The sequence below is a fragment of the Moschus berezovskii genome, chromosome 12 (genome assembly GCF_049115385.1).
Source record: "Moschus berezovskii isolate FMDL1 chromosome 12, NW_MosBer_1.0, whole genome shotgun sequence".
Classification (NCBI taxonomy): domain Eukaryota; kingdom Metazoa; phylum Chordata; class Mammalia; order Artiodactyla; family Moschidae; genus Moschus; species Moschus berezovskii.
The window spans coordinates 76,431,120-76,458,447 of record NC_142471.1 but is presented as its reverse complement, the minus strand read 5'-3'; the positions used below and the strand labels follow the sequence as shown (position 1 = coordinate 76,458,447).

At 37.9% G+C, this 27,328-nt stretch overlaps 1 protein-coding gene across 3 annotated transcripts in view; it reads right to left on the bottom strand.

Moving 5' to 3' along the window:
* Positions 1-27,328, bottom strand: part of MXI1 (MAX interactor 1, dimerization protein) — a 93,354-nt gene that overhangs the window by 6,028 nt on the left and 59,998 nt on the right. For all 3 annotated transcript variants that reach the window (XM_055424682.2, XM_055424681.2, XM_055424683.2), the window contains 2 exons: positions 2,599-2,713; positions 1,815-1,986 (listed from right to left, as the gene is read on the bottom strand). In XM_055424682.2, the coding sequence (XP_055280657.1) occupies positions 1,815-1,986; positions 2,599-2,713 (287 nt within the window). The remainder of the gene's footprint in view (positions 1-1,814; positions 1,987-2,598; positions 2,714-27,328) is intronic.

Here is a 27,328-nt window from a genome sequence, read left to right as displayed (position 1 = left end):
ACTACTTTTGACATATTTGATTAGTCACGGCAACTTCTCCATACACTGCACAAATCTTTATGTTTCAGTTGCATTTTTACCTTTCTTGAAATAATATAATATTCTGAAAATGTTTTTTTCTTCCATCTTCAATATTAAAATGGCTACATGAAAATTCACTAAAGTTTTTAAAAATATGCACACTGATATGAGAGCTATCACAATACAATCTAATAATGTTGTGAATGAAATTAAACACAACTAAGCAATACTAGACCCATCTTATGGAAAAAATCAAATGAACTTTTGGCCAACTCAATTTTATGGGACGTTCTAACAGTATTATGTATTTTTTAAAGTCCTATTTATTAAAGATACATACTGACATATTTAGGAACAAAATGAAATGTTACCTGAGATTTGATTTTGAAAACTTCAGAAGAAATGGTCAGGGCATATGGGGAGTAGAGAACAGGTGAAAAAAGAATGACAAAATGTTGACAGCTGTGCAAGCTGGATATTGGATACATGAGAGTTCATTTTTCTATTTACTTTAGTATAATGTTTTAAATTTTCCATAATAGGACTTCCCTGGTAGTCCAGTGGTTAAGAATCCACCTGCCAATGCAGGGGATATGGGTTCAATCCCTGGTTCAGAAAGATTCCACGTACCTCAGGGCAGCTAAGCCCATATGCCACAACTACTGAGCCCGGGCTCTAGAGCCGAACAAGAGAAGTTAACTGCAATGAGAAGCTTGTACACTGCAATGAAAGAGTAGCCTAGAGGAACCTCTAGACTACAACTAGAGGAAAGTCCTTGCACAGCAACCAAAAATAATTAAATTTTTTTTCAAATTTCCATAATAAAAAGAAATTTTACAAAATTTTCTCTTTGTTTCAGAATCCTCAAAATCTTGTGAGCTCTAGTTTCCCAAATATGAAGTGACCAGAGTTCACCTCTGGGATCTTTTATTGTGGTGTGAGGCCTGATGTGGTGGGAGCTATAGATGAACAGATCAGTAAAATTCAAACAATTACAATTTCTTTTCTGGTTGTTTTTTGTTCTTTAATTCTGCCGAAGACAAATGTTCTGGGACAGATATAACGAGAACTGGAGGGTGTGGTACTTTAAAATACAGTTATAAAAATTAACATCACCAGTAATAAAACATATCAACGTCATGTATCTTCCTGATACAATGAACTAAGAAGGGCACAACATCACTTCTGTGGTATTTCTTCCCTCAAATGTGTAACACCTCAGTCTAATAGAAAACATCAGATAAACCCAAATTGAGAACACTGTATAAAATAACTGACCAATATTCTTCAAATGTGTCATGGTCATGAAAGAAAGACTGAAGAAATATTTCTAAGGCAATGGAGATCTTACACTGGATCCTGGATCAGACACAGAACATTACTAGGAAAAGTAGTGAAATCTGAATAAGGTTAATAGATTAATAGTATTGTATGAATGTTAATTTCTTGGTTTCAATAGCTGTATTATGGTTAACATAAGATATTAACATTAGAGGAACCTGGGTAAAGGGTATATGAGAACTCAACAATTTCCTTCAGAAAACTTTAAAATTTTTTCAAAGTGGAATATTTGAGATATATATATATGTATATATATATATATCATCAAGAAAAAATGTTCTATAGTTCATATAGGCATTGCTAGACCATGTTGTGACTGCATAAAATCTAGAACGCTACATACAGTGTTGGCGTAGAAGAAGGAAGCAAACACAATGCCACCCATCCTACCCTCTCTAAATTCTGAGACAGGGATGTTTTGTGTTTCATTAGGGAAGAAGCTCACTGCCTACCTCGCTCTGAATCAGAACGATCTGAAGAAATAGTTGAGCCAATGCTGTCCATTCGTATTCGTTCCATCTCTTGAGGACCCTGCAGCTGTTCCAGTCGCCGCTTTAAAAATCTCTGTTCTCGTTCCAGATTCTCTAGCTGGTGCTGGCTCTTCCTTTCAGCTTCTTCAAGTTTCTGAAATGATACAGTGATATTTAAGTTTGTGTGTTGTACAGTACAAACAGTAAAACTAATTCCTCCCTAACATCTCAGAAGATTTATTCTTTAACAGAGAAAACATGAATGACTATACAAGTATATGTGTGTATAAAAACAACATAAATATATATTTTTAAACATCAAAAATAGTTCCTTCTTCACTTTGTGTGTGTGTGTATAATGAATGCTACATTGCTAGAACAATATGGAATTTTCAAAGTCTGTCAAGTTATTGCCATAAAAGAAACCTGCCCTGCAGTATAGTTTGATGGAAAAACACTGAGGGACACAGCCAAATGAAGTCATCTCCACCAGAGGGCACAAGTGCCTTCCTTCGGGTATCAGCAGAGTGTTATTTTCCTAGTATTCCAGGCTCTTGAAATGGCCATGCTGTCAAAACAATTTCGTGTAATCAGGTTATGTTGCTCCTGTCAGATTAGCGTTAAATTTTCAGAAAATTTCTCTTGAGGTCAGTCATTAAAGGAGAGCATTGTGAGCTAGCTGATATACGTGGACAGAAATCACTACTAAAAAGAGAGTAGGACTGAGAGAGTCATGTGAAAATATGATTAAAAAAAAAATTCCTACCTTGATGTGTGCTTTGGCTTTGTTGAGCAAACCAAGTGTTGTGTGCCTGGTGCAATCTGGTCCTAGTGGAATCAGAACTTTTAAGCGTTCTAAACACAGGCGAAGATGAGCTCGTCTAAGAAAGACAAAGGTAAGTCAAATCAGCAGTCTGAATATTCCACTAAAAACATCTTAAAGCCTATTTTAAGACAAATAAGAACTTGCACATTATTCAGTTTCAAAAAAGTATCTGTATTCAAGTGTAGGTGTGCCTACTGGCTTTCAGTTTTCTGCCACTTTTGTTGTATACTGCAGACACTGGTCACTTCAGATTATTATCCCCAATGGTAATCTCTGTCACAGGTGATTTAATTTTAACCAGTCCCATAAACTTTCTCGACTGTATTAATGCAGAAATAGGAAAACATTGGGCAACTGTATTTGATTTTGAATGTATAAAACCAAAGGCTCGGTTAGAGGTTTTCAGCTTCACTACCCGAAAAGGCTCATAAAGGTCCATTTCCTCCTTCCACCTTTCATTCACACACACAGACACACACTCCTCTCCACAACTGTAGCCAGTTTATATTATTATGCATTAGTTTAAACCATATAAAATTTCTGATACTCAGCCATTTCTCACTTATAAAAATGACAACTTCATATGATCCAACACAACAAAAACAGCAAAATTCTGTGGCCAATGAGGATAGGGTTAGACAAAAATCCATGGCTCTAAGGTCAACTCCAGGCACTGAATCAACAACCTATAAAATAGTCCCCTGCTTCCTAATATCTAAGTGTATCAGCTATCATTAGCTTTTCCTTTTTATTTCTCTTTCTTTCTCTCCCCTCTCATACTACCCACCTCCAATATTCTTCACCTGGAAAAAAGCTTGGTAACAGCATTCTTCACCAAAAGTCACTGTATTCTTTAACACACTCATCCTGTGGGCAGGTTAGGGAAATGTTTCCTGTATATGCTAACAGAGAGCCTCATGAATTTACATTCCATGTACCCTGGTGTTCTGCTGTGCTGTGCTAAGTTGCTCAGTCGTGTCTGACTCTTTGTGAGTCCCTGGACCATAGCCCACCAGGCTCCTCAGTCCATGGGGATTCTCCAGGCAAAAATAATGGAATGCATTGCCATGCCCTCCTCCAGGGGATCTTCCCAACCCAGGGATCGAATGCAGTTCTCTTCCATTACAGGCAGATTCTTTACTAGCTGAGCTACCAGAGAAGCCCATGTACCCTATAGGAACTATGATTACCATGATGAGAATTCTGGATACATAATTTCACCCTGAAACAATATTAGTTTACATATCTGGTTCTGCAGTTCATAATGTATAACTTAATCCAGAAGTCAGTAGTATATCTGAAAAGAAAACCTACAAATGTGTTCACAAATTAGCCCTATTCCTTAAAGAACTATAATTGAACATTTAGCAACTGTGTCAACTGCCGCAAGAACAAAACACATCCTCCATTTTCTCCTCAAAGACGGGCAGATGGTTTACTATCTCACCCATCAAGCTATGCTTTCTCTGTCTTAATACATAAGAAATAATGTCAAGAGAAATTCTCAAATGCTAGCAAGTTCAAGGAGGGATAGCAGAAGGCAGTCAATTATGTCATTGACAGGCAAGGATGTTAAGGGGAGTGAAGTGAGGTTTGGCTGATGAATTGTCAAGATTCTTCTAGTACCTACTAGCCAGCATAGTTAGAGGTCTGTTAGCATTTCCATTCCAAATCTCTTTATTGAGTTCAATAACTCAAATCTAGTTATTGGCTCCAGGCTGAAACCTGACATAACTGATGTGGGTAAAGAAAAATATATATTTTTTAATTTTCCTTAAAAGTTTATCAATGGATTCCTGGTTAATGAGATTTAACAATTTTAAAGTCACTCTCCTCCCCTGATGTGCAAACCAAAATCACAGAATTTTAATTTTTAATTGGAAAATTTCTTAGGTGAGGACTCTCACATAATCACAGACTAAAACTAAACAAAATAAGGTCCACAGTAAAAAGGGCCTTTAAACTCTTCATTAGGATTATTATAGCATATGCCTAATAACTGAACTCATGTGATATGACTGGAGGGTGAAGAGACTGGTGGTTCTCTTGCAATAATTAGAGGCTCCCAAGAGGGCTCTGAATTCAATCATCTAAAAAAAAATTGCAAAGTTAACAAGTATTTTGCCAGAGGAATAACTTGTCATATTTAAGCCCAGAAATTCAGTACATATATAGAACTTTTAGTTTAAGAAGTTTCAGATGACTCCTTACTACAGTTGCATATCAAGAAAAAATGGCGGGGGGTGGGCGGTGCAGAAAAAAAAATGGGTGGGTCAGTTTCCTGTTTTGTAAAATCTAAGTTAAAGTCATATTAAAATCTAAGCAGAATGTACAGCAACATGGATAAAAGTAGAGATTATCATACTAAAGTAATTCAGAAAGAGAAAGACAAATACCATATGATATCACATACATGTGGAATCTAAAATACGGCACAAATTAATGTATCTACATATAAAACAGACTCACAGACACAGAAATCAGACTTGTGGTTCCCAAGGTGGGTGGTGGTGGTAGGGGCGCCGGAGAGGGATGGACTGGGAGTCTGGGGTTGGTAGATGCAAATATTACTTTTAGAATGGATAAACAACAAAGTCCCAGGTATAGTACAGGGAACTATTTCCAATCTCCTGGGATAAACCATAATGGAAAAGAATATTTTAAAGAATATATACATATGTATGTATAACAATCACTTTGCTGTACAGCAGAGATTGGCACATCAGTGTAAATCAACTAGATAAATTTAAAAAATGATAAAGATAAAAAAGATGAATAAAATGAACTATGCTTTGATGTGAAAAAATAAAATCTAGGCAGAAATCAACTAACAATATTAAAATGTTGGTTTTTTCCTTTTAAAAAATCATTCAGTTGTATATTTATTACATGACTTTTGTATACTCAGCAATGTTCTAGACGCTTGAGTGAGAGAGGTAAAAAAAGAAAGGTAAATTTTAACAGTTTATAATCTAGACTACAGAATGAAATATATTTTGTTACAGTTGGTTCAAAATGAAATGAGTCATACAGATATTAAGGGTGACAGAATCTAAATGAAAGAAGAGATTATAATTGAAGAACATAGCCTAATAAAAGAGGTTAAAACTTAAAGGATACTGAATTTATTTATGAAAAAAGCATGGTAATTAAAACAGTAGAGAATTTAAAATTCAAATATTGGGACCAAGTTTAAACCTAAAATTAAAAATACTTTAGATTTTTTCACTCACAACAAAACAACTGAGTTGGAATTCTATAAGGAAATATCAACCAAGTTCAGCAGTCTGGTGATCTGCAACAGCACTGTCAAATCAGGAATTGCCCAGGCCAAAGGAGTCAAGATGCAAGTAATGTCTAAATGAACCAGGAAGGCAGACTGCCCCTCCAAAGTACTGTTAGTCACTATTGAACATTTCTTCAGTCAAGTCAGTTTTTTAGACCATTCTTTAAAACTAAAGTGTAGTTAATTAACAATGTTGCATTAGTTTCAGGTGTACGGCAAAGTGATTTGGTTTTATATAAATGTGTGTGTGTGTATATATGTATATATATTTTTTCAGATTCTTTTCCATTATAGGCTACTACAAAATACTGAATATAATTCCCTGTGCTATACAGTAGATCCTTGTTTGTTTTATATATAGAAGTGTGTATATGTTAATTCAAACTCCTAATTTAGCTCCCCACCATAATTTTATTTTCTATGTCTGTGAGTCTATTTCTGTTTCATAAATTCATTTATATCACTTTTTTAGGTTCCACAAATAAGTGATATCATATGACATCTTTCTCTGTATCTGACTTACTTCACTTAATTTGATAATCTCTAGGTTCATCCATGTTGCTGCGAATCGCATTTCATTCTTTTTTATGGCTAACATTCCATTATATGTGTGTGTGTGTGTGTGTCTACACACAACCACATCTCCTTTATCATTCATCTCTTGGTGAACATTTAGGTTGCTTCCATGTCTTAGCTATTAATAAATAGTGCTGCAATAAACATTGGGGTGTATATATCTTTTTGAGTTAGAGTTTTCTCTGGATATATGCTCCAGGAGTGGAATTGCAGGATTATATGGTAACTCTGTTTTCAGTTTTTTAAGGACCCTCTGTACTATTCTCCAGTATTCTTGCCTGGGATTTTCCAGGCAAGAGTACTGGAGTGGGTTGCCATTGCCTTCTCCGACTCAAAACTCTATGGTGACCTAAATGGGAAAGAAATTAAAAAAAAAAAAAGGATATAAGTATAGGTGATTCAATTTTCTATACAGCAGAAACTAACAAAACATTTTAAAAGCAACTATATTCCAATGAAAAAAATAATGTATGTATACTTAAAAATTAAGAGGTCAGATCCTATGCTATGTTCTTATCATGCTAACATAAATTCTAAAAAAAAAAAAAAAGAATATGAATGAGAGATTTACTTCCTAAGCAAATATGTGCTTGGATTATTTTAAAGTTATACATTGCATGCTGCTGCTGCTAAGTAGCTTCAGTCATGTCTGACTCTGTGTGATTCCATAACGGCAGCCCACCAGGCTCCTCTGTCCCTGGGATTCTCCAGGCAAGAATACTGGAGTGGGTTGCCATTTCCTTCTCCGATGCATGAAAGTAAAAAATGAAAGTGAAGTTGCTCAGTTGTGTCTGACTCTTCGCGACTGCATAGACTGTAGCCTACCAGGCTCCTCCATTTTCCAGGTAAGAGTACTGGAGTGGGTTGCCATTTCCTTCTCCACATTAATTGCATGACTTTGTGCAAAAACTTAACTGTTGACTTCATTTTTTTCTCATTTTTTTGGGCTCCAAAATCACTGCAGATGCTGATTGCAGCCAGGAAATTAAAAGACGCTTACTCCTTGGAAGGAAAGTTATGACCAACCTTGATAGTATATTAAAAAGCAGAGACATTACTTTGCCAACAAAGGTCCGTCTAGTCAAGGCTATGGTTTTTCCCGTGGTCATGTATGGATGTGAGAGTTGGACTGTGAAGAAAGCTGATCGCCAAAGAATTGATGCTTTTGAACTGTGGTGTTGGAGAAGACTCTTGAGAGTCCCTTGTACTGCAAGGAGATCCAACCAGTCCATTCTAAAGGAGATCAATCCTGGGTGTTTATTGGAAGGACTGACGCTAAAGCTGAAACTCCAATACTTTGGCCACCTCATGTGACGCGTTGACTCACTGGAAGAGACTCTGATGCTGGGAAGGATTGGGGGCGGGAGGAGAAGGGGATGACAGAGAATGAGATGGCTGGATGGCATCACCGACTCGATGGACATGAGTTTGGGTGAACTCCGGGAGTTGGTGAGGGACAGGGAGGCCTGGCATGCTGTGATTCATGGGGTCGCAAAGAGTCGGACACGACTGAGCGACTGAACTGAACTGAACTGATACTATTCTCCAGGCTTCCCAGGTGGTGCTAGTGGTAAAGAACCTGCCTGCCAGTGCAGATCTAAAAGATGTGAGTTTGATCACTAGTTAAGGAAGATCCCCTGAAGGGGGGCATGACAACCCACTCCAGTATTGTCTGGAGAATCCCACAGACAGAGGAGACTGGTGGGCTACAGTCCACAGAGTCACAAAAATTCAGAAATGACTGAAGCGACTCAGCATGCACGCATGCTGTTCTCCATAGTCCCTGGACCAATTTACATTCCCACCAACAGGGTAGAAGGGTTCCACTACTGAACATTTCTTCAGTCAAGTAGTTTTAAATGTGGTCCAAGATATAGTTTATACCAAGAAAACATACCCTGAGATATGTCTCACAAAGGCCAGTGATGCCATTGTTCATATTTTGTAAGTTGGGTCCTCATGAAGGATGAGTAGTGAATGATGTCCTCTGCTTTTCTAAGGGGACAGGTATATGTGGGGGAGCCAAATGTTATTTCCTCCAGTTTTTGTATTAATAGTTGTAAGTGAATCAGGCATTAGGAGAATAGAATAACAAAGGGTTAATGGAAGTTGAAAGGATAGCAACTGACCAAGGCGGAGCCACACTTTTCAAAGTGGCCATTCAAATATTATACACAGTTTTTCCATGTGCTTATATGCCCCTTTAAGTAAATGCAGTAGATTCCCTGTGTAAACTGGAAAGTTAAATCAGAAAATCCATTATCTTCCATATGTAAGTTTTTTCTCTCCAGCAAATTACAAAACGAATTGTTTGACAAAATTCTTCTTCCCTTACAATTGTGCTGTGCTGCTCTCCAACCTTTCCCCCAGTCTCCCTGCTGGTAACCAGATTGCAAGCTTAACCACAAATGACCTAGAAAGGCATATCTTTTGATGCCATCTGGTCCTTTCTTTTCTTGCCTTCATTCTCATGTGACTGGTGGCTCTGGAGTCTCCTGTACGGAGTTGCCAAATCATGAACTGTAAGATGCTGGCAGAAGAAAAGAGGACAAGAGACAGAGAAGAAAAAAAGCTTGGTTTGATTTGAAAATCCTTATGTGTTGAGAAGAAATGTCCAAGTATCATAAGATGATGTTTTTCAAGTCGTCAAGGAGTGGAGGAACTGACATAAAGAGGAATTCAAGAAAGGCATGGTCCTGCACCGATAGTCAAAGTATAAGAAGGTTGGGAAAACTTAAGGCTGTTGTTCTGAATATTCTGATGAACACTAGACTAACAACCAATAGGAAAAAACCTAACATTGTAAATTTACATAGTTAAACTTGATGGAAAAAAATTTAGCACCCTGGTTAGCATCTACTTTTCACAACACGTTGACAGCTCAATAAAAACTATATAACTAAAATCTTTCCTAATTTAGCATGTGTGACTGTAAAGCAAAATTAGGATTAGACATTGTAGCAGGAGATGCCCTGTGAGAAAAGTGGAGTCTCCTTGCAGAGAGTGAGGCAGCAAGAAAATGAAAAGGTAGCAAAGTAATTTTATTTTCAAAGACACTTTGAGGTCTGTTTTAAAATGAGATATAAAAGTGGGTTTTTCCCAGGGGAAGAGGCAATTCCCAGTGACTAACCCTGTTAGAGAGAAGGTCCTATCAAAATTACCCACACATTCCAAAAGGGCAAGCCCCTTGTGGGAAAAGGAACAATTAGAGTCTGTTTGGCTTTTATTTTGGTAGATTGGGATCATTTTTCCCTAAAGGAACAAGTGCTGCTTTTGATTTCAAACCTTGTAAACTTTACTGCCAAACTGAAATATCATAGAACATGAGGGGAAATGATTTTGCTATAAAATGGCCCCTGCTAGTAGCTATGATATTTTAAAGCATAGGTATATCAACCAGAAGAGGCACACACAGTGTTGAGGGAAGAGAGAGGCAAGAATTCCCTTTCAGAAAAAAATTGCAAGTATCATATGATGATGTTTTTCAAGTTGTCTCTTGAAACTCTTATCCCTCTGCCCAACAACAATAAGAAATTTAACACCTGCCCAGCCTCACAAACCATCCGTTGGCTGATGCCCTTAGAGGCACGGTCCTTCACTGGAACTTGCTTGTCTTTCATTCCTCTACTACGGGATACCAAGACTTTGCCAAGTGACTAAATAAAAATGGAAAACAAGTCAAGTGATAGGGACAGTACTTGTATTTTCCTCTCTGTTGAACGTTATGCAACAAGCTGAGTCCTCCCTTGAGCCACATTCTTCAAAGCTGCAGTGGCTCGTGGCCAGGTTTCCCAACTACACAACACTTTTGTACACGACAGCAGCTAGCTGCTTATCCTACACATTTTATATTCCAGCATTTCTCTAAAATGTAACATGTTGAGAATTTTCTGAAAATCTTCAGTTACCAAAACAAAAACAAAAACCTGCCCGCTTCCTTTTCTTATTAAAAAATGACATTAAAGATATTATAGATCCAGAATCCAAGCACAATCACGCTACTCATGAATTTTATTTACAAAAACTGATATCATATGCTGCTGTTCAGCTTATCCTATTTGTGAAATAAGCTTTAGAAACGCTATTCCCATAAAATGGCACATGATAATTATGTTTCATTTACAGTTTATATATTATCTACTTAATAAAAAAATAAACAGACTATTAACTCCCAGTGAGTAAGATGGTAAGTGGCATTTCCCTAGCATCAGAACTGACTGTGGTGTCATGGGGTTTAATGACAACAAAATTAAAACTTAGGAGAATAGCTAGGACCCTCTTCTCACTCTTAAAAAAAAAAAAGCTGCTTTCATTAATATTCCCCTTAATTCATTTGGTATCTTATAAAATAACCAGATAGGAATATCAACAAGTGCTATAATGAAGTTGTAAATTATATATGAACTACATAATATTATAATAATATAAATTATTCTACAGTCACATTATCCACCTCACCACTAAAGGGCTCATCTATATATAAGATAAGGAATAAAATCAGTAAGGTTGAGATACACATTACTCATTCCTCAAAGATTTTTTTAAAATCACTTTCTCCCAATAAAATCAAAGTAGTTCTACTCTCGGTTAGGGAGCCAGATAGTATTTAAAGCCAGAAAGTTAAACACAGTATGCCTTCCAGAAATCATAGTTTTCCTCAAAGATTTGGGAAAAGAACACTATTTTATATAGAAACAAACAGAGATAATGTAAAGTGTATTTTTAAAATAAAAAACTTCAAACAAATCTCTCATTATTGCACACTACAACATAGGACCTCCAGGAATCTATGTTAAACTATTAAAGCAAATTACCACAGATCACTTTAAGAGCTTGGGACTTCAGAACATCAATTCTGGATTACTGGTGGGATTATGTTTTTCAAAGGTTTAGAGAGAGAGAAAAAGTTGGGGGGGGGGCAAGTGAATGGGGGAGAAATGTGAGTACTCAATAAATTAATGATGACAAATAGTGGCATATTCTTTCTTAAGCTACACAGATTTTATATAGGCTGAAATTTCATTTACTCTTCACAACTCAGAGATATGAAGACAATGAACTGCCAGTCAGTCAATAACAATGACCATCAGCAAACAACAGCTACACCCTATTATGCCACTGAATTACATGCTGTAAAAAATTTTTAAAGATGACAGTAGTAATCTTCATCTGTCTGAAGATGCTATAATCTGACCTGCCTACCACCCTTTCAGCCCCACTGGTCATTATCCATTACCTTTTGCAAAACTCTTCCGCAAACCAAAATTTCCTATTTTCTGATTCCTCTACCTGGAATACCCTTTCCTCCACTGTCTACTGGGCAACTAACTCATTCATCAATCCACAAACTACCGTTTCTTCCATGAGGGCTTCTTTGTCATATCACCTTTCTCAGATAATAAACACTTGCTGTTCACACTAATCACCTTATATTCTAATTATCTTCCAGATTAGAATCAATCCATACTTTTTAGTCATTTCAGTTCTTCCAATAACCAAACAAAAAAATGGCCCATGGTGGGGAGAAGAGATGTAACAATTTCTAGTGGATATTTCTGGGCCTCTCTAACTCACTGAAGTTGATATAGTAATACAGGGGCCTCCAAACAGTATAATCAGATGGCAGGCCAACATTCACAAGTGACCTGCTTACAGATGTCGGAACTCTGTACTTTGGTGTGCAGCTGAGGTCACCACCAAAGGCAAGTACATGTAGAGTAACTGACAATTCTCCAACCAACTCTTATTAGGGTTGACATCTCTCTTAATAGTGAAGCAGGGAGCTGGGAACTGCAGCCATTTCAACAGAGTAACTTATTAACACATTGACAGTGATGGGGGACTAGGACAACAATGTCAAACCCACAGATAATTTTTTAAAATCCAATTTTTTTGGTCACCAATATCAACTTTCTGACGTTACTGACAAGCCTCCTAGCATGCAGATAATCTGACTGATTTAAGTTTGTCCTCTGTTCCAGCTGTTGTTCAAGAAATGGTGGTAATGACAACTATGATGACAGGAAGGCAATTATTAAGGAGAAAAGAGGGGAAAAAAAAAGCAAGAAAACCCAAGTATGAGAGGGAAAAGTCTAAAAAGAAGTACTCCACACTGCAAGGGGGGGGAATGAAATGAATGTTTTCTAATCTCATTTGATAACATGAGAAACTCATGTTTCCATAGTTTTACAAGATCCCAGGATTGCTGATCACTTGAGGCCTATAGCATAGAACACATAAATTTTTTTACTGACCTGCATTCATCTCTAAGGGAGATTACTATTGACAGCGTTTGGAAAAAATTAATTAAAATCTGGCTCCAGAGGCATATGTTCTCTACTGAAACTCCCAAAAGGAACCCAATCTCCAAAGTGATTTAACAGATTTCACTCACTTGATGTCCATTCTACACTCAACTTAGCTTCCATGCATACATCTCATTCCCTCTCTTATCTGTTTACGAGGATTTGGTTTTTTCTTTAAAAAAAATAAAATACAAAAAACGATCACTCATTCACCGTATTTCTTTGGTCACACAAGAACTTTCTGTATTCCAAGTTTCAAAGTCTGGGAAATAGGGCTACATCACTGGTGAAAACAGTGGCAATTTGTTCTAAATACAAAATAGCTTATTTTCCTTTGGCAACTCTCCAGGGTTTTGGGTGGAGGGAAAGGATACTTCTCTCTGGAGAGATCAGGCTCTGAACCTGGCCTAATGTCAAAACTTGGCTAGGGGGGGAAAGAAATTTTTTAAAATTATTTATCTTTCACATCAGTTTGGAAACTGATTAAAGATTTTTGCATTATTAATGGTTTTTCTACTCTCCAGTCTTTTGTTGGTGTTCATCCCTATTCTGGCAGCCCCCATTGCCTGATTTAATGGTACCAAGGGGCTGAGAAGTGTTGCTGTCCAAAAGAAAAAGCATTCTCTCACAGGGACTGGGAAGGCAATCTGCAATCACAACAGTAGCTACTTGTTAATTTTCTATTTGAAACACAGTGATGTCAATAGCATTGTACCCTGCCAGCCACCATGGGGTAAAGTACATTTTGAAACCAAAACAAACTTCCTACGTGCTGGTAAGTCAGATTTGAGACACGGAGATAACGTTCTTTAAGACACTGCCCTAGTTTTATATACAAAAACGCACACAACAAGCATTAGTCTACTATTCTACAAAAGCTGAAGGCTAACTCTCACAGCTGCATTCATACCCATTGCCCAGTACAATTTATCAAATCATAGTCCAGGATGGAAGAGGGAAATGAAGAAATATTGTTACTGATCTCTAATAAAATGGCGATCCTATTTAGCACAAATAGCACACTCCCACAGTGCTTTGTTATGTAAATGTTCACTTGGAAGCAGAAAATGAAAACAGCATAACACCTTTAAAAATAGCCCCACTATTAAGATGTGATTAGTTTAATAGTTCACTTTAAGGAGGTGTATTCACTTAGGAGGAAAGACACCTTTTCTTAAATGGAACAGAAACATTCTGGTCTAAGAATTAACGCATCCCTGGAAGATGAATATTCACAATTTGTACTGAATAATAAGTAACCTGAAATAGAGAGCTGAATGATTAAAGCTGGTGACCATGCTTGCCACTGGCAGATGGCACAATGGTTTGATATTGCTGGACATCTGCCAATTTAGTCAATCCAGCTAGGGATTATTTTTTAAAGACCTATTTAAGCAAAATTTCCCCAAAATCAAAATGCAGGGGCTTCTGATTTTGGTTTTTTTGGGGGGAGGTAAAATTTGGGGCAGGAAAACAATAACAAAGAGCAATTGTTGGTCAGTGTATAATTTTTTACATATTAATACTGAAGTATTTGTAGGATATTTGGAATCTCTAGAAGAATAAAGATACACAGAATTTTAAACATACCACAGTCTTGATAATGACAGAGAATTAATGTTTTTATTTCAAAGTTACTTAACTTTTCTGATCTTTCTCTTTCATTATATCACTTTTTTTTTTCCCCTGACCACAAAGGGCCCAACTGAAGAGTAGTTTTTGAGAGTTGCTTTTGGAGGCAGTTTCACATTACACCTGGCACCAATCTTGGGCATGCTCTCTTCTGATAAAACAGAAAATTTTTTTTAATTGCTGTATTAGGGCACTGACAGATGAGCATTTTTAAGCAAGTAGAAAATGAACATGCTTTAAAAATTACTTTTAAAAACCCTTCTGAAAAGGAAAGGTATTCAAAGAATTAACAACAATTACAGTAGTCTCTTAAAAGACAAACTTTTACCAGTAAAAGACTGGGTTCAAATTAAGACTGTGTTGCAACACTACACTTTGTGACTTGTTTCTATTTGTCTAAATCTTAGTTTGACTCTCCTCTGGATAAGCCCAGAAAAAAAATTAAATGAGAGAAGAATCAGAGAGCTAATATTTATTTTGTATGATTCCAGTCACAACACCATTATAGTTTTCTGTTCAAGAAGAACTACTGCAAGAAGTGCCATTACACTTTGATTCTGGAGAACAGAGCTAAAAAATCTATATTGTTCAGTGGATTTGAGATGGGAAAGTCAGGCTGAGCAAACATGTTCCATTTTGTTAACACTGCCAATCAAAATCCTGACTGTTCATCAGGGGAGGTTGTGTGGCTCTCTCACCTAAGTATACTCCAACAACAACATAAAAACTGTTGATTCAACCAAAGAAGGTGGTAGAGTTTGGATGTTAAGTTTGCCCAACATGGTTATAATTCCTTTCAGGTATTAGAAAATATTACAAGGTGAAAGTCTTGAAACATCTTTCAGGATCACCAATATCTCTAACCTCAGGAAACAAAAGTTACATGAAGCATCCTTTGATATAAAGGAAAATAAGACCCCAAATTTTATTCAGCATTCTTCTAAACACACCAATATTTCCTGAATATTGCAAGCCAAAAAATACATGTTTGTTCCTTCATCTGACCCAATACACGCAGCAGTAAATGCCAACTGCTTTCAAGGGAGTTCTAAGAGCCCAGTATCACCAAATTGTTCTTTAGGAAAACCCTCCTCCATTTCAAAAATAGCAGTCTTGCAAAGTCGTTCAGCTCTATCTAAATTGTGTTATGTTTACAAATGTTTTAACTGCAAAGATGGAAATTCCAATCGAAAAAGAACCTTACTTAGAAAAGCCTGAATTTTTTTTACAGCTATGCCAAATACAAGCTGTTCTGTAAAGAAATAATTGTGAATCAGCTTGGAATAAAGTGAATCAAGACAGAAAAACCATACAGACATTACAGCCCTAGAGAAAAATTCAATAATTGGTCACACCAATGATTCAAATTCCAAAAAGTAAGCTTTTATCAGTGACGCCAACAGGCTTGGCAAAACTTAAAATATGATGGTTGTCCTTCATGACAATACCTATATATTACAGAGACATATCCCTAACATCTTCCTATTTAAGTTCAATAGCAATGTTCTTTCAAAGGACTGATCTAAATTGGTTTGATTTTATTTTCATTTTTCATTAGGGTAATAAAGAGCATTCACTGGGTAAAGCGGGACGGTCCTTGTTTTTCTTTAATCTGAAAATTCCTCCTTTAAGATTTCAAAACTTCAAAGGAGTATACTTTCTAATTCTATTCCATTGTGATTTTGGTGAAAAAAAAATCTTAGCTGTACTCCTTAATTTCCAGATTTCTCCCTTGTTCTAATTTAGGTACTGCATTTCCAGATTAAAAAGATAATTTCTCTCATCTAATTTTAGATTATTTGAAGGCTCAGCATTGTTCTTACTTCGGGATAGAAGTACTAGAAAATAAAGGAGTCTATAAAAACAGATTTTTTGGTAGTGGCATAAAATCCTATATCAACTTCCCAATCAGTTTTCAGGCAAACTAAAAGTGACAGGTTTTATGTTGAAATTTTTAAAAGTCAACGATCTACGGGTGATGTACTAGAACAGGCATAAAGTTTACAAAGGCACAGGATTTCTCACAGATATATCTTGTTCAGGGTTCTCTGTTAAAGGATAAATTGACAAGCATTCAGATGAAATATAAGTTACAAGGGTAAATACAGGATTGCAAAAGTTACTCGGTTCTTCATCATAAAGGGCTTACTAGCCCCCGGATGGCAGAGCCTGGTAGGCTGCAGTCCATGGGGTCGCTAAGAGTCAGACACGACTGAGCGACTTCCCTTTCACTTTTTGCTTTCATGCACTGGAGAAGGAAATGGCAACCCACTCCAGTGTTCTTACCTGGAGAATCCCAGGGACGGGGGAGCCTAGTGGGCTTCTGTCTATGGGGTCACACAGAGTCGGACACGACTGAAGCGACTTAGCAGCAGCAGCATAAAATGAGTATTTCAACAGTACCCCAAAACAAAATGACACCTAAGAGACTCTAGAGAGCTAAGAAAACAGGCCTGTGGTGTTATCCTTATTTCCGTGAAGCTGTAGCAGATGTATCTTCTCCAGTTGAAGGTCTTGGCTGTTTTCACAGACACTTGGGCCTTCACCTGCACTGCACTACATAAGAGGAAGAGCCCAAGTAGACATCCCTTCATAGGGAAAACACAGCATTAACAATGACACTGTATTTTAGCTGTCATTAGAGACATACCAGGAAAGCAACTATAGATTAAGAGAATAAGAAGGCCTTATCATAGTCTCTAAATGTGGTCCCAGGCTCATATCAGTGGAGAAGGAAATGGCAACCGACTCCAGTATTTTTGCCTGGAGAATCTCAGGGACAGGGGAGCCTGGTGGGCTGCCGTCTACAGGGTTGCACAGAGTCAGACACGACTGACGCGCCTTAGCATGTATGCATGCACTGGAGAAGGAAATGGCAACCTACTCCAGTATTCTTGCCTGGAGAATCCCAGGGAGAGTGGAGCCTGGCAGGCTGCCTTCTATGGGGTCGCACAGAGTCAGACACAACTGAAGCAACTTAGCAGCAGGATCATATCTATCTTATCCATGCTAAATAGCTAAAAAAGTCTACTTTCATCCCAGAATAACTGACAAATTATACTTTAGTGACTAAAAAGAAAGTTTCAGATGCAGCATTTCTCTTGAAAACACTTTCAAACATAATGACAATGTTTTAAAACCAATTCTGGCAAACTCCTACAGAGAATCATGCAAGTCACAGAAATAATGACTCCTAAGGAAGATCCCCTGGAGAAGGAAACGGTAACCCACTCCAGTATTCTTGCCTGGAGAATCCCATGGACGGAGAAGCCTGGTAGGCTACAGTCCACGGGGTCGCATAGAGTTGGACACGACTGAGTGACAGAACGGAACGGAACGGAACGGAAGATGTTCATACCAACTTAAGCCCATGAGAACCCCCTGCTTTGAATTTACCTCAACCCCCATCTGGGACACACATAACTTAGCAATTAATTACATATTATTTGTAGGGTCTTTATAAAATCTTTTGTATTCTACCTAATTGGACTAAAAATCCTCAAAAGCAGGGCCTGGAATTTCTTTTTCTTTTATCCTATCCCCAGTACCAAGCACACAGTCAAAGACTAATAAATGCTTGTCAGTTGATTTGTAATTATCTTTATTATCTTTAAGAGTCCACTGTCAGTGCCAGGAATTAACCCACTTCAAATGAACTCCTGGGCTTCTCTGGTGGCTTACTTGGTAAAAGAGTCCACCTGCCATGCAGGAGACCCAGGTTCATTCCCAGGGTTGGGGAGATCCCCTGGAGAAAGGAATGTCTACCCACTTCAGTATTCTAGCCTAGAAAATCCCATTGACAGAGGAGCCTGGCAGGCTAACAGTCCATGGGGTTGCAAAGAGTTGGACACGACTGAGCAACTAACACTTTCACACTTCACAAATGATCTCCCATTTCCACACAAATATTTTTAATTAGAAAACATGACCTTGGGGTTAATAGTATGTAAGACTGTTAAAGAGGGCTTCCCTGGTGGCTCAGAGGTTAACGCGTCTGCCTCCAATGCGGGAGACCCGGGTTCGATCCCTGGGTTGGGAAGATCCCCTGGAGAAGGAAATGGTAACCCACTCCAGTATTCTTGCCTGGAGAATCCCATGGATGGAGAAGCCTGGTAGGCTACAGTCCACGGGGTCGCAAAGAGTCGGACACGACTGAGCGACAGAACAGAACAGAACAGAAGACTGTTAAAGAGACATTATCATAGACATCTGACTATTACCAATAACTTCTGTCATCCTAGATTGATATTCAAAGGAAGATCAAAACAAATACTAAATTTTCAAGATCATGGAAGTCTGAAACATATCCTAAACCTAAATTTTCAACATACTTCTGAGTTAAAGTACAAAGTGTAGAGGAAGGGTGAGAGAGAGGTCACACTGTATCTTGCTGGAAACAGTAAAACTGCTGCTAAAAGAGAAAAAGTGTTTATTCCTAACCGCTGTTTGTTGGGCCTGTACTAGCATCCACCCAACTCTTCAAAGTGCTCAAAGCTCTACAAAAAATGCTGAGAAACCTCCAATTAACTTTCACCTTCTCAGCAGAGGTAGGCCGTTTTGCAAATCGAAGCTGCCAAGTTTAAACATATATCTGAGCTTTGGCTTGCTAACTCTAAATAAAGAAATCCTAGATAGAAGTAAAATATGGTTCTTTGTATTATTTCTAAAAAATTTTCTCCATAGAGGACTACTATCTGAAAAAAATTAATTTTAAATTAAAGTACTAACCAGAAAATAACCTGAAGTTAATGTTTAAAAATCCATTTTTCCTATTCCATTCAAATATTACTAAACTATGTTGACTAAAATTTTAAAATAAAATGAATTTTATTGTAGCAAACTGTAAGACCAATTAAAAGTTTAGAAAATAGCAGACATCTACTAACTTTATCACAAGTAAATTAACCTACATATCTTTGTATGAAAATAAAAAATCTAGGATCTCAAGAATAGGGGATAACTAACACCTAATATCTTCCCTTCCAAACAGAACAGATCCAAGTGTGATAAACCTGATTATTTTTAAAATTTCTAAAAAAAAAAATGCTCAACAGAGCAAGAACAAATTTTAACACACCATATTTGAAATTCACTAGTTATAGATCACTTTCTATTTAATAAACTTGTTATCTCTACTTTAATTACTTCACAGCTAGTATAAATGAACCAAACTCATAGCTAGTTTTTAAACAAATCTACACATACAGACACACACATACATATACACTTTTAAATTCTCACATAACAGAAATGGCTTTAGATGAATACACTCCAGTATTCTTGCATGAAAGAACAGAATAGATGCGGGTTTGATCCCTGGGTCGGGAAGATCCCCTGGCAACCCACTCCAGTATCCCTGCCTGGAGAATCCCATGGAGAGAAGCCTGGTGGCCTACAATCCATAGGGCTGCAAAGAGTCAGATACAACGAAGAGACTTAGCAAATATAGTACCAACTGGCAATATTTGGCTAGAAGCATTTATGGAAATTCTCAGCATTCTGTGATGTTTTTCTAAAGCAGTCTTCCAAAAAAGAATGTCTTTGGAAGCAGCCTAAATGTCCCTCAGCAGAGGAATGGATAAAGATGTAGTACATATGTACAATGAAATATTAAGTTTAGTCGCTCAGTTGTGGCTGACTCTTTGTGACCCCATGGACTGTAGCCTACCAGGCTCCTCTGTCCATGGGATCCTCCAGGCAAGAATACTGGAGGGGGTTGCCATTTCCTTCATTACTTGACCATAAAAAAGAATGAAATAATGCCATTTACAGGAATATGGATGGACCTAAGAGATTATACTTCACCTACTAAGTGAAATAAAGTCAGACAGAGAAAGACAAATATCATATGATATCACTCATATGTGGAATCTAATTTTTAAAAAGGGATACAAATGGACTTATTTACAAACAGAAACAGAGTTACAGATATTGAAAACCAACTTATGGTTACCAAAGGGGAAATGTGGGTGGAGGGATAAACCAGGTGCTTGGAATGAACATAAATATAATACTAAATATAAGACAGATAACCAACAAGGACCTACTATATGTCACAGGGAACTCTACTCAACATTCTGTGGTAAACTTTAAGAGAAAAGAATCTAAGAAAAGAATGACTATATGGATATGTGTAACTGAGTCACTCTGCTGTACACCTGAAATTAATACAACATTGTAAATCAACTATACTCCAATAAAATTTTTTAAAAAAGAATGTCTTCCCAAGGTGCCACCCAAGAACAATGTTCTAAATGATCATGGAAACTTCCATGTAATCTATTTAGGTAATTCTACAGGCTTTTAACGATGGCAAATTAAACTGCTATCAGAATAAATCAAGTTACCAAAAACTCAGAAGCAAAAGAGGACTAACACAACTGTAGATAAACATTACAGGGAAGAGTGTGTATCACAAAAAGCAAGCTACCATGTAAAAGCTGTTAATACCTTAGAGCTATGCAGACAGAAAATAAGGTAACAACACATCAATGGCAAGACAATTGTATAAAATTTTACACAAGAACACTTGTATAAACATTTTGAGGAAATGTTTTCATAATAATAACAACAAAAGAACAGTCTGTCACGGCTTCTAGCCACTTATAGGAAAATTTTTAGTCATAATTGAGTTTTTTGGTCTGCTCTACCCAATTGAGGTACATAGACATGTTTGTGCATCTGTAAAAACATCACACTCAAGAAGCATTTTCCCATGGTACAACTTTAGGAGAGGGCCCATTATGAAGCACAATCATCACATATTTCCTAAGTGGGTCATATTACCTAGAATATCCTATGAGGACAAACTGTTCTCTCTGAAGCAGGAGTGCAGAACAAAAGTATTTTCCTTGGAAAGGGAAGATATTTTCAGGGCAGCAAATATCTCACTATGTGCCTTCCTAAAATATTTTCTATCTTGAAGGGGCAGGTTTCAAAAAAAAAAACCCAGCTATTTATTTGACTTGGCATTTAACTTTTTTTCCTCTTAATCTAACACAATGTGCATAGCCAGCTATAAAAATCAAACAAAAATGGAAATTACTAATTCACTAAGCACCTGTTAGATGTAAGACCCTGGTCAGATATAAAGACATTGAGTTACAGTCTCCACATGGGCTATATGCGATCCAGAAAGGAAGGACATTACAGTATTTATGGGTTAAAGTTCACGTAAGTGACACAAACAATGAACAGATGGGAATTTAGAAGAGATACCATTTTAGACAAACAGAAAAGACACTGTGAAAAATGTAACTTAGCTGTACCTTGAAAGCGTGTGAAAAAGTTCTCTGGGAATCGGAAAATCTAGACTCTCATGCTGACTTTGTTATTAGCCTGGTGGAGCATAAAACTTGGAGGAACTTAGTTTTCCTTATCCATTAAAAGAGAATACTAGACTAGATGATTTTTAAGGATGCTTCCAGTTTTATTATCTATGGAAATGTATAGACAGAATTACATTTATCACCTTTCATAAAAATCTTTCAGTTCACAAGTAATAAGTCTTACTATAAAAATTCTAACAAAATCAACAAGATAGCTTCTCCTTGATTGTCACTCCCTTCCCCAGAGGCAACAAGTGTTTCAGTTTGACATGTATCTTTCCTATGTATTTATACATTTAATTGTTATTAACATCAGTCCAACCTAAAGGAAATCAGTCCTGAATATTCATTGGAAGGACTAATGCAAAAACTGAAACTCCAATACTTAGCCACCTGATGCGAAGAACTGACTCATTTGAAAAGACCCTGATGCTGGGAAAGATTGAAGGTGGGAAGAGAAGGGGATGACAGAGGATGAGATGGTTGGATGGCATCACAGACTCAATGGACATGAATTTGAGTAAACTCGGAGTTGGTGATGGAAAGGGAGGCCTGGCATGCTACAGTCCATGAAATCACAAAGAGCTGGACATGACTGAGCGACTGAACTGAACATAAATGAGATACTGGAAATACCATTTTTCAATTTGCTTTTTTTTGTTTACTATGTCTTTGAAATCTCTCCATATATACACACAGATATCTATATCATTCTTTTCATCCAATACAAAGTACACATGTTTTATCATTTATTTAGCCATTTCCCCTTTGACTGGAATTCACATTACTTCTAACTTGGGGTTACTATAAACATTTTTGTTATTCACACCTTACTGTACATTAAACATTCAAAAGGGGTGTGTGGGGTTGAGGCTGGGTGGGGGTGGAGTAAGGAATTTGAGCTAAAAACACAAAGGTAGAAAATAAAGAGGAAGAGGAAGAAGTTCATAACAGGCATTCTTATTTTCAGCAAAGGAGGAAATGGGAGTCACAAAATATACTAGAAGTATCTTTAGACTAGGATTGAGAGACATGGGTCTTAGCCCTTGGTTCACAAATTAGATCTGACAGTAAAAAGTGGAACTGGGTATTTTTGGACTAGAAGGGATCTTCAAGATCATTCATATACACTACCACATTTTGGAGAAACTAAAGTTGTATCTGAAAGTTAGAATGTGATTTTGATGACCCCTAGCTTAACGGCAAGCCACTCCAGTACTCTTGCCTAGAAAATCCCATGGATGGAGGAGCCTGGTAGGCTGCAGTCCGTGGGGTCGCTAAGGGTCAGACAAGACTGAGCGACTTCACTTTCACTTTTCACTTTCACATTGGAGAAGGAAATGGCAACCCACTTCAGTGTTCTTGCCTGGAAAATCCCAGGGACGGGGGAGCCTGGTGGGCTGCCGTCTATGGGGTCGCACAGAGTCGGACACGACTGAAGTGACTTAGCAGCAGCAGCAGCTTTGAGTTTTTACCCTATACTCTGCTGAAAGGATTTTTTAAAAAGGGTTTGCATAGTCACTGGTAAACACTATGGAGACACAATACGAAGTGAGAATGTTACATTTAAAGACAGCATATCTGGTCCCATCACTTCATGGGAGATAGATGGAAAAACAGTGGAAACTGTCAGACTTTATTTTTTTGGGCTCCAAAATCACTACGGATGCTGATTGCAGCCATGAAATTAAAAGACGCTTACTCCTTGGAAGGAAAGTTATGAACAACCTTGATAGTATATTAAAAAGCAGAGACACTACTTTGCCAACAAAGGTCCGGCTAGTCAAGGCTATGGTTTTTCCCGTGGTCATGTATGGATGTGAGAGTTGGACTGTGAAGAAAGCTGATCGCCGAAGAATTGATGCTTTTGAACTGTGGTGTTGGAGAAGACTCTTGAGAGTCCCTGGTACTGCAAGGAGGTCCAACCAGTCCATTCTAAAGGAGATTAATCCTGGGTGTTCATTGGAAGGACTGATGCTAAAGCTGCAACTGCAATACTTTGGCCACCTCATGTGACGAGTTGACTCACTGGAAAAGACTCTGATGCTGGGAAAGGTTGGGGGCGGGAGGAGAAGGGGACGACAGAGAATGAGATGGCTGGATGGCATCACCGACTCTGTGGACATGAGTTTGAGTGAACTCCGGGAGTTGGTGATGGATAGGGGGGCCTAGCGTGCTGTGATTCATGGGGTCGCGGAGAGACGGACACGACTGAGCGACTGAACTGAACTGAACTGATACTTCTACTGGACTCAGTCAGCACAGCTCTGATTTCCAGCAAACCTTATCAACTCTGAAGAGGAAAAAAATAAACTGTGGAGATGTCCCAAAATTAGGGATGGGTTTGGCAGACTATCAAAGCAGTGAGGACATTATTAAAAAGCTACTTTGTCCAAATGGTAAGGAAGAAAGATCTCAATATACCAACCTACTTCAGACTGTTTAGAGATTTGTGTTTTAAGTAAGCTAAGCTGTCCTCTGGAGTCTACTAACAACAGTGTTTGTTTTCCTCCTGGTACCGCACCCTCATTTAATGATCACTGGAGCCGATTAAAATGACTGATTAGATACAGCAACACAATACAGTTATAATCATAAAACCAGATTTCTGGAACATGAGCAAATGTAAACTTAAATGTATCAGAGAATATAAAAAATATATATAACCAGGATTTAGCACCTCAACGATTACAGATTAACTTGTTACATTTCCTTAGTCAGTGATAAGTATTTTTTCAAAAGGGACAAGGTCCTAATATTCATTAGTAGTAGTAGTTTTTAGTGTTAGTCACTTAGTCGAATCCGACTCTTCGCAACCCAATGGACTATAGCCCTGGGATTCTCTGAGCAAGAATACTGGAGTGAGTTGCATTTATATCTCCAATAATATTTATTAGCATTTATGTGTGCATAGTGACTTAGCAGCAGCAGCAGCAGCAGCAGCAGCAGAGCCTTGAGAAATGTGTTTATATTATTTATACATAAAAACACACATATGCTTCTTAGGGAAAATTCTCAGTTCAGTTCAGTCACTCAGTCATGTCCAACCCTTTGTGACCCCATGCACTGCAGCATGCCAGGCTTCCTTGTCCATCACCAACTCCCGCCCGAAACTTGCTCAAACTCATGTCCATTGAGTCGGTGATGTCATCCAACCATCTCATCCTCTGTCCTCCCCTTTTCCTCCTGCCTTCAATCTGTCTCAGTCTCAGGGTCTTCTCCAGTGAGTCACTTCTTTGCATCAGGTGGTCAAAGGATTGGAGTTTCAGCTTCAGCATCGGTCTTTCCAATGAATATTCAGGACTGATTTCCTTTAGGATGGACTAGTTGGATCTCCTTGCAGTTCAAGGGACTCTCAACAGGTTTCTCCAGCACCACAGTTCAAAAGCATCAATTCTTCAGTGCTCAACTTTCTTCACAGTACAACTCTCACATTCAAACATGACTAATGGAAAAACCACAGCTTTGACTAGATGGACCTTTGTCGGCAAAGTAACTTCTCTGCTTTCTAACATGCTGTCTAGGTTGGTCATAGTTTTCTTCCAAGGAGCAAGCATCTTTTAATTTCATGGCTGTAGTCACCATCTTCAGTGATTCTGGAGTCCCCCCAAATAAAGTCTCTCACTGTTTCCATTGTTTCCCCATCTATTTGCCATGAAGTAATGGTACTGGATGCCATGATCTTAGTTTTGGAAATGTTCAGTTTTAAGCCAGTGTTTTCACTCTCATCTTTCACTTTCATCAAGAGCTCTTTAGTTCTTCGCTTTCTGCCGTAAGGGTGGTATCATCTGCATATCTGAGGTTATTGATATTTCTCCAAGCAATCTTGATTCCAGCTTGTGCTTCATCTGGGGTGGCATTTTGCATGATGCACTCTGCATAGAAGTTAGATAAGCAGGGTGACAATATACAGCCTTGATGTATTCCTTTCCCAATTTAGAACCAGTCTGTTGTTCCATGTCCGGTTCTAATTGTTGATTCTTGACCTGCCTACAGATTTCTCAGGAGGGAGGTCAGGAGATCTTGTATTCCCACCTCTTTAAGAATCTTCCACAGCTTGTTGTGATCCACATAGTCAAAAGCTTTGGCATAGTCAATAAAGCAGAAGTAGATGTTTTTCTGGAACTCTCTTGCTTTGTTGATGATCTAATGGATGTTGGCAATTTGATCTCTGGTTCCTCTGCTTTTTCTAAATACAGCTGGAACATCTGAAAGTTCATGGTTCACATACTGTTGAAGCCTGGCTTGGAGAATTTTGAGCATTACTTTGCTAGTGTGTGAGATGAAGTGTAACTGTGTGGTAATTTGAATATTCTTTGGCATTGCCTTTCTTTGGGATTGGAATGAAAACTGACCTTCTCCAGTCCTGTGGCCACTGCTGAGTTTTCCAAATTTGCTGACATATTGAGTGCAGCACTTTCACAGCATCATCTTTTAGGATTTGAAATAGCTCAACTGGAATTTCATCACCTCCACTAGCTTTGTTCGGAGTGATGCTTCCTAAGGCACACTTGACTTCGCATTCCAGGATGTCTGGTTCTAGGTGAGTGATCATACCACTGTGGTTATCTGGTTCATGAAGATCTTTTTTGTATAGTTCTTCTGTGTATTCTTGCTACCTCTTCTTAATATCTTCTGCTTCTGTTAGGTCCATACCATTTCTGTCCTTTACTGTGCTCATCTTTGCATGAAATGTTCCCTTGGTATCTCTAACTTTCCTGAACAGATCTCCAGTCTTCCCCATTCTATTGTTTTCCTCTATTTCTTTGTATTGATCACTGAGGAAGGTTTTCATACCACTCCTTGATATTCTTTGGAACTCTGCATTCAAATGGCTATATCTTTCCTTTTCTCCTTTCTGTTTAGCTTCTCTTCTTTTATCAGCTATTTGCAAGGCCTCCTAGACAAGCATTTTACCTTTTTACTATACTTTTTCTTGGGGATGCTCTTGATCACTGCCTCCTGTACAATGTCACAAACCTTCGTCCATAGTTCTTCAGGAACTCTATCAGATCTAATCCCTTGAATCTACTTGTCACTTCCATTGTATCATCGTAAGGGATTTGATTTAGGTCATACCTGAATGGTTTAATGGTTTTCCCTACTTTCTTCAATTTAAGCCTGAATTTGGCAATAAGGAATTCATGATCTGAGCCACAGTCAGCTCTCAGTCTTATTTTTGCTGACTGTATAGAGCTTCTCCATCTTTGGCTGCAAAGAATATAATTAGTCTGGTTTTGGTATTGACCATCTGGTGATGTCCACGTGTAGAGTCTTCTCTTGTGTTGTTGGAAGAGGGTGTTTGCTATGACCACTGCGTTCTCTTGGCAAAACTCTTATTCTTTGCCCTGCTTCATTTTGTACTCCAAGGTCAAATTTGCCTGTTACTCCAGGTATTTCTTGACTTCCTACTTTTGCATTCCAGTCCTCTATGATGAAAAGGACATGTTTTTTGGGTGTTAGGTCTAGAAGGTCTTGTAGGCCTTCAGTTCAGTTTAGTTCAGTCGCTCAGTCGTGTCTGACTCTTTGCGACCCCATGAATC